The 8448-nt window shown below is 35.0% G+C and overlaps 1 protein-coding gene across 1 annotated transcript; it reads left to right on the top strand.

Annotated features, from left to right (window-relative positions):
• The first annotated feature begins 2804 nt into the window (after positions 1 to 2804).
• On the top strand, positions 2805 to 5767 carry LOC107707631 (free fatty acid receptor 3-like). The gene is made up of 2 exons (XM_016511709.1): positions 2805 to 2861; positions 4610 to 5767. Exon 2 carries the CDS (start codon positions 4629 to 4631, stop codon positions 5610 to 5612), a length of 984 nt encoding a protein of 327 aa, XP_016367195.1. The 5' UTR covers positions 2805 to 2861; positions 4610 to 4628; the 3' UTR covers positions 5613 to 5767.
• The last annotated feature ends 2681 nt before the right edge of the window (positions 5768 to 8448 follow it).

Below are 8448 nucleotides of genomic sequence, written 5' to 3'. Positions count from 1 at the left end.
AGGTTGCTGAAGACACGCCCACCTAGCTCGACGGTGTGACAGCAGCGGCAATCCACCTGTCACTCAAGTGGCCACGCCCTTAATTATGCAGAATTTTAAGGCTTAATATAATTTAAACGGGTGAGTTATAAAAAAATTCACCCCCCTCACAGTTGTCATCAAGGGCAAAATTAGCTATATAGACCAAAATCATGTTTTGAACCAGGCTGTAAACATGTTTTTTTCTGCTGTAAAGTTGGGCATTTTAACATGGGGAGTCTATGGGATTGACTCCCTTTTGCAGCCAGCCTCTAGCGGCCAGTTGATGTCACTTCCTTGTTGGCTTCACGAGAGAGAGCGGGAGGTTGCCGCTTGGTAACAACGCATGTGCATGTTAACCACTGTTGCCAACTCTCGCGAGACAAATAAGTGTAACCCCTCTATCCCGGGTCCTCACCGCCACACCTCGTTCTCGCTCCGAGTGGGTCTCGAACCCGGGTCTCCGGCATGGGAGGCGGATGCACTAACAAAGGAGGCTAAAGACTGCAGTCTCTAGCGTCAGTCGCTGGGCAATAAATCAAACTTTTTGACACATAGTAGCCTATACTCTCTCTTTGGACCGATGGAAAAGGAGAAAAAAACAAGAGCTTCAGAGGGGAGCTACCGCGACCGGGGTTTTTTCACGCAACTTTACAAAAAAAGAAGCCCAAAGTCGCATATAATAACTCTGATGTTAACGTAAGCAACAGCGCCATGCACATGCATCGTTTACATGAACCGGAAGCAAGCGCATGCGTCAGAACGACATGAGGGTGAGTAATTAATGACAGAATTTTAATTTTTGGGTGAACTATCCCTTTAACCAACAACATTACCTACCAATGAGCATTACATTTTTTTTACAGAATTTATTAATCTTTGTAAACCTTAGTTAATAAAATACAACAGTTCAATGTTAGTTCATGCTAGCTTCATTAAATAATATTAACAGATACAACGTTAATAATGTATTAGTACATTATGAAATTAACAATATGATTAATAAATGCTTTAGAAGTATTTTCATAGTTAGATTTATTGTAAAGTAGTAACAAAATTGCTAAAAAATAAAATGAAAATGATCATAAAAATATAAAAAATAAAAACGAATTAAAAGTATAAAAAATACTCAAATAGTAGTAGTAATACATTTATATAATAATACATTTATTTAATAAATTTACTATTTTAATGTTTTTCATATTTTGAATGTTGATATTTTTAGCAATTTTTTTTACTAATTTACTGTAATCTAAAGTAGTAACAAAATAGCTAAAAATAAAATCCAATTCAAAATATTAATAATCACTAAAATAGTAACTGAATTAATAATTAAACATTTTAATTTATAATTTTTTCCAGTTATTGTTTTAATTAACAACAACACCTTTCAATATGTGCACGCATAAATGAGATCAGACGGAAGGAATGATTTTAATTGAATATTAACTTAAATGAAGGTCTGTTCCTCGCATCAAGCTATCATATCATAAGTTGAATGTAGAGCACAAGTCATATGAGCTACTTTTATGGTTCATTTATGGTGTTGATTCTCCACAGCTTCAGTCCTCGTTTACTTTCACGGTATGGAGGAGTGTAAACATTCGGCCTAACTTTGGGTTTACACAGAAGAACAAACGTTATATGGGTTTGGAATAACATTAAGGTGAGTGAATGATGATCTGTTGAACTATTTCTTGAATTTGCCTTTGGCTCGAGTCATTTCTCTCATCTGTCAGGCTAAACACGGTTAACCCATAATCTCCTGGAGGTCTGAAAAGAAAATAGCTTAGTTCTGAACATGAATGTAAACACATTTATCTTAAAACAACATCCAGTTAGAAGTGAAAGTACGAGTCAGATATATTGAATGTGTGAAATGTTTCATTGTTCAGTATTGCACAATCCTGAGATGTCCTCTATTGTACAATCTTGAGTTTAGCAAAAAAGGAAATGTGCGAAGCAATGGAGCATCCCATCACGTCTCCAACGCTTTCTCCTTACAGTGGAGAAAGGCATTTTGCCTATAATAATTGGCTACAATAATACATCATTATTATCATATATTATCAAATAAATAATACTGTCTCTGTATTATTAAACTTTGATGTATCATATAGATACTTATTTATTTTGCCAGTAAACAACCACCCAAAAGAACCTTAGCAACTGCATAACAACAGTCAAAACAACAGAAAACAGTCTTGTGAAATAAATACATTTCAGATTGATTTTCAGCTGTCTAGAGCGAGTAAGTGAAGTATATATCAATTTAATATTTATATGTTACAATTTTTATTATTATTAATATTATTGTGTGTGTGCATAAATAATGTTTGAAATGTCAGCTTTGTCTTGACTGAAATAAATTAAATATATATAAATGAATATGTATTATTATTATTGTGTGTGTGTGTGTATATATATAAATGTGTGAAATAAATGCAGCTAAATTAATTTTCAGCTGTGTTTTGAGTGAAATATATTATTATTATTATGTATATAAATGTATGAAATGCATGTAAGCTGAATTAATTTTCAACTGTGAAATATTTCTAAATTAAAATGTATATATTGTACTATTATATTGTATACATATATATTTTATGATTATTGATTATTAATTTGTGTGTACATTACTATTATACATTATTATAATGCAAATCTGTGTGCGTGTGTGTTTAATGATTAAACTTGTTTGGAGTAAAACAGGAAGTAAGTATTGCTGCTTTCCTGTTGTGCCATTATAGGTGTGTGTGTGTCCCTCATTATAAGAAGCATTATGTGTGAGAGAAAGCGATATTGTCACTTCTGAGTCTGTGCAGTGGACTGACTTAATTAAGGTATGAAATCATTCTGCTTCTTTCGTTTCGTTTTGTTCATGATTGTAGTGTGTCATTCCTTCACCAACTTTAAAAATGGTACATGATACTTTGGGAGTTTATTTAACAGAAATCATTTTATAAGGCTAGCACAAGCATTTTTTAATGTTCAAAGGTATGTGAACTCATATCTAGAGTAAGAGTTCACAGAGAGGTCTTAAAGGAGCTGAAAACACCCCTAAAAAAGGCCCCTAGTACCTGACAGATCATAAAAACCACTATGAACTTCAGATTAAAGTGGTCAGGTTAGATTTTGAGAAATAAATGAGCTTCCATGTTCAAAAACACAGCTACCAGCTCATGATCAGATGGATATATAAATATACAAGAAGAGTTGAATTGCTATTGGAAATAATGCATTGTTCTAGAATGATTTTGTTGGGGAGTGAATCTTCAAGAATAAAAATTAAAAAGCTAAAATATTAATTTTTACTCTCAAGACTATTTCTGAATGCGAACCATCCTTTAATGCCGAACAGAAAAACTTGGAAAATTCACAATATATTCTATAGTATACACTGTATATTCACAGAATATTTTTCACTTATTCAGACCTCTTTCAGCAACCATAAATTAAACAGAATTTGAAAAAATAAAATAAATAAATATATATATCTTTCAGCCATTCAATTTGGCTAGAAAATCTTTTTTTTTAATTTTTTTTTAGATTAATCAGATTTTATTTATTGTGATTATTAATAGATGAGAATATAGAAATATATTGTAATAATACTTATAATAAAAAATAAAATGATAAAAAATGTAGTATTCAATAGCAAAATTATATTTGATTAAAATAAAATTATTATTTGTATCATTTTTTTAGTACAACTGTAAAATTACAATATTAATATTTACATCTCAATTCAGACGTTAAACCAAGATTTGTTTAGGCATTTTTCCCCATTTTTTATTATGCAGCCCTAATGTAAATGTTTTAGTTTGAATATGTATATCTAACGAATGACTGTTTGATATTTATCAGATTTTTTTTCTGGTTTGAAATTTTTTCTAATTTATTGACAGATGATAACCACAGATGATAACTCATTTCTCACTTCTCCAAGTGCTTTCCAGAATCATTTATTAGAAACATCTCGATCTCGAAAGCTTCCATGATGCATTTCCTGTGCTGCGTTACCTAGTTAGAATTTGACCCTCACCCAGACATACTGCATCCTGAATGTGTCACGTACAACTGTTTTGTGCTGCATTTTTATTGGCATTAATAAATGACCTCATTTTTTAACTGCCCTAAAGCTTTTGTTGGTCACATTTACAGGATAGGTACACAAAAAAATCTTGCTTCTTCAAAAACAATATTTTACCGCAATTTAAGACTTGTCTTATAGCATTTTCTGCAAATCAGTGCAAAATGATGGAAAGGTGTTTATGTTGTCACTTGTCAGTCAGCTCTCAACTGTGTATTAGTTTGTGTCAGAATGCAATTTTGTGAATTTTAATAGGAAATATAATGCTTCACACACCAGAATCATTTGTAAGTATGCCTATTACGGCTATATTTTGACCTCGATCCTTCAAAAATAAAGGTTCGTTATGGCATCTATGGTTCCATGAAGAACCTTTAACATCTATGGAACCAGAAAAAGGTTCTTGCAGCTATGCACAGTTCAAATGCACACAGGTTCTCTTGACATTGGATGTAAGATGTAAAACCAGAGTTTATCTAGTTTATTTTTCTTTTACAGGTTTGCATCTACATTGACGATGGCGTGGACGGTGGCTCTCAGTAACCTGGTGTTAGCGATCTACGGATTCACACTGATCACAGGCCTTCCCGCCAACGTCTTGGCTTTCTACACCTTCTTGCAGAAAATCCGCCAGCGCTCCACCCCGATAGACGTGCTGTTACTCAGTTTAACCATCTCGGACCTGATCTTCCTCTTTTTCCTGCCGTTTCGCATGGTGGAGGCGGCCAACATGAAATGGACGCTGCCTTACTTCCTCTGCCCGCTGTCGGGATTCATCTTCTACTCCACCATCTACAACAGCACCTTCCACCTGACGGCCATCAGCGTGGAGCGCTACCTAGGTGTAGCCTTCCCCATTAAATACAAGCTCAAATGCAACCCTCGAAACGCCGTGATAGCCAGCGTCATATTCTGGGTGATCTCCATGGTGCACTGCAGTATCGTCTACATCATGCAATACCACGATCATTCGAACCCCAACTTCACCGATCCATCCAAACGTAACACCTGTTATGAAGAATTCAGCACTGAACAGCTCAAGATCCTCCTTCCAGTTCGCCTGGAGCTTTTCGCGGTGCTCTTCGTCACGCCGTTCCTCATCTGCTGCTTCTGCTACATCAAATTCATCCACATCCTCTCCAATCTGCCCAACATCAACGCCAAGAAGCGGTATAGAGCCATCGGGATGGCGTTGGGCACGCTTCTGGTCTTCATTATCTGCTTCATGCCCTATAACATCTCACACGTGGTTGGATATGTAGGCAACTACAGCCCCGACTGGCGAGTGTATGCGCTGCTCACCAGCACGTTTAATGCGTGCCTCGATCCGTTCATATTCTACTTCTCTTCTTCAGCGCTTAGAGGAACTTTTAAGAACGTCTTCCAGGAGCTGTCGAGGAGGCTGCACATGCCCTGCTGCCGCTCGCCTCTCTATTGTCCTCTGCTGAACTGTTCAAGTACAGAGGAGAAAACTCAGAGCACGACTGACAGCTCTCTGTAACATCACAAGCCGGGACATGGAGTTTGATTCGATTGACCTGCGAAACGTGACTCAATCTGAGAAGTATCAGAAGAGCACCATATGGGCCAGTATTTTTCTGTGTTTTCTTCTGACTGCACATGTTGATCAGTCGAAAGCAAATGAACATAATTCTGATGCGCAGTTTAATGGACCTGTATAATGGACCACTATTACTATGGAGGTTCCAGTATTTTTTCCATTCATTTTCCCATAGGGATTTAAAAATAGTCTTTGTTAAAGGGGTCATATGATGTTGCTAAAAAGAACATTATGTTGTGCATTTGGTGTAATGCAATGTGTTTATGCGGTTTAAGGTTAAAAAAACACATTATTTTCCACATACTGTACATTATTGTTGCTCCTCTATGCCCCGCCTTTCTGAAACGCGTCGATTTTTACAAAGCTCATCGGTCTGAAAAACAAGGTGTGCTGTGATTGGCCAGCTATCCAGTGCGTTGTGATTGGCCGAATACCTCAAAAGCGTGTGAAAGAAATGTTACGCCACTACCATACTGTGATGCCCTGTGTCCCGGCGCGACGAGACAAAATTTATAAAGAATATCTGGATGGATTTGAGACATTAGTCTTTGCAACTTTAGGGATCTTATCTATTCACGAACAGCTTGTAACACTCCAAAGAGAAAGGAAAACTTGAAATTGCATCATATGACCCCTTTAAAGCACTATAAGCTGTGAATCAAACCAACCAGCTATGAGGGGGATTCACAGCATTACAAACTTTAATTTGAAACAAAATAATTTAAAAATGAGACCAAAAGACAAAGGTACAAGATTTAACTTTACAAGACTTTATAGAGGGAGAACTACCATGAAGCATTGTGAATTACATAATCAAATTTAAAATGATGGAGAAATATAAAACTATTAATTTAATGCTGAAACAACATATTTAAAATTTATTACAAAATATGCATATATATATATATATATATATATATACACATACATACATACACATATACATATACACACACACACACACACATATATATATATATATATATATATATGCATATGAGTTGCTGTTCACTGCAAGTTATTTTGATGAGATTTGCTCACTGTGACTCGCTGATTAGTGGAATTTTCTGTACAGCATCATGGGTACTATGGTTTTTTGCCACAAATTCAGCTGTTAAACAGTTATTTTAAAAATAAGTGAATGAATGGCTTCAACAAAAGCATATACTGTACCATCGATTAACAACCTTGAATCTCACAGTAGTTCTGTCTTTAACGGTTTATAAGTTATCATCAAAATCAGTTGTTCTATGGAGAAAATTAACAAGTTTTTTCTTCTTGAACCCAACTATTGCACGCTATAACTTATAATATTATTTTTTGCATCTATTGGGGTTCAACATGCCCTCAACTTAGACTTTCTGGTAAAGCTAGTTGACCTTGGTTGTCTTCCTGGTGAAGCAGCCTACAGCGAGCACGTTTTTTAATGCACTGTCTGATATTGATCCTAATGGAAAATGCTCAAGCAGGTTTATTGAGTGTTTTCTGTCAGGATCAGTATCATTATCAGGTAAATGTACCTTCAGGGAGCTTATGCTGTCTTTGAACTGGGCATTCAGCACTAGCAGCACCAAATAAAATAATGACATTTCACACTTCCTCAAATTCACACCATTGGTTGATCCAGTGTTATATCCTGCCCATTTGGGCCACTCAAACAAGCAGATTGCAAACCAACTGAATGTTTTTACACTTCTCTTTATAATCATCATTTTTGTAAATCAGTCCTGCTGCTGCATAAACTTCACTGCATAAATAAATTAAGTTTATGAACTTTTCTCCTGACATACTATATCATTTAAGTACTTCTGCTAATATATTGCACTTATATTTAGCTTTTTTTTAATTTTTTTTTTTTAAATTTGATTGATTATTGATTATTTTCCCTTTATGTTTGTACCGTGAATATATGAATTGTTACCCTTTATTTGCATTCAAATGTGTTTTCTTTTATTAAATACATTTCATATCTAAGTTTATATTACAGTTTTAATATGTAATCATTAAATTGTTGTTAATTTTATGCAAGAGCAGATAAGATAAGCTTATTTGGAGCCGCAGTCTAGGTACTTTTTTCTCACTGTTAGAAAACGGCTTGATGTGTCATTTCTACTAAATAAAAATATGCAAAAAATAATATGACTTTTTTAAATTGAACAAATATAATGCATGAGCATTGAGCGATCTGTATTCATGTAACTCGTTTTATGTTGTATTTGTGGGTATATTAACGGTGCTATAAGCAATCTTAGCCAGATTCTGACCTCCAACAGACTTAAACCATCCAAATCCTGCCCTCCAAAGACATGTGAGCAAACCTGAACATGACTGACAGGCAGAAAGCGCCTCAAAGTCCTGTGATCGGCTAAACAGTAATGATACATCACTGACATTGATTTGTTTTCTGCATGCTATTCCATAAGAAAATGCTTATAGCACAGTTTAAAAACAGAATCTAACTCTTCTAACACGGCTGAGCCATTTTGTTTAAACATGCATATGAAGTCTGAGCAGATGTACTAACTCTGGAATTATTTAAATAAAGTTTTACAAATCCATTCATGCTATGTTTACATCATTCCAGAACGATTCACGGCATTGTTAGACACGCATATGCGTGACCTTAAATCATGCTAAACCTTCAGCAATATTTATGACCCTCTTCCTTACTAGAAAATAAATGATGGACTACAAAATCATACATCTTAATCTATAAATACAAAAGACACTGTCACTCGGCTGCTCGCTGTATATGTCATTGTCAGCGGATGTATAT

This window comes from Sinocyclocheilus rhinocerous, unplaced genomic scaffold (assembly GCF_001515625.1).
Source record: "Sinocyclocheilus rhinocerous isolate Xijiao unplaced genomic scaffold, SAMN03320098_v1.1 scaffold235, whole genome shotgun sequence".
NCBI classification, from domain to species: Eukaryota; Metazoa; Chordata; class Actinopteri; order Cypriniformes; family Cyprinidae; genus Sinocyclocheilus; species Sinocyclocheilus rhinocerous.
Note: the sequence above shows the minus strand (reverse complement) of the source record. Positions and strands in the feature narration are given on the sequence as shown.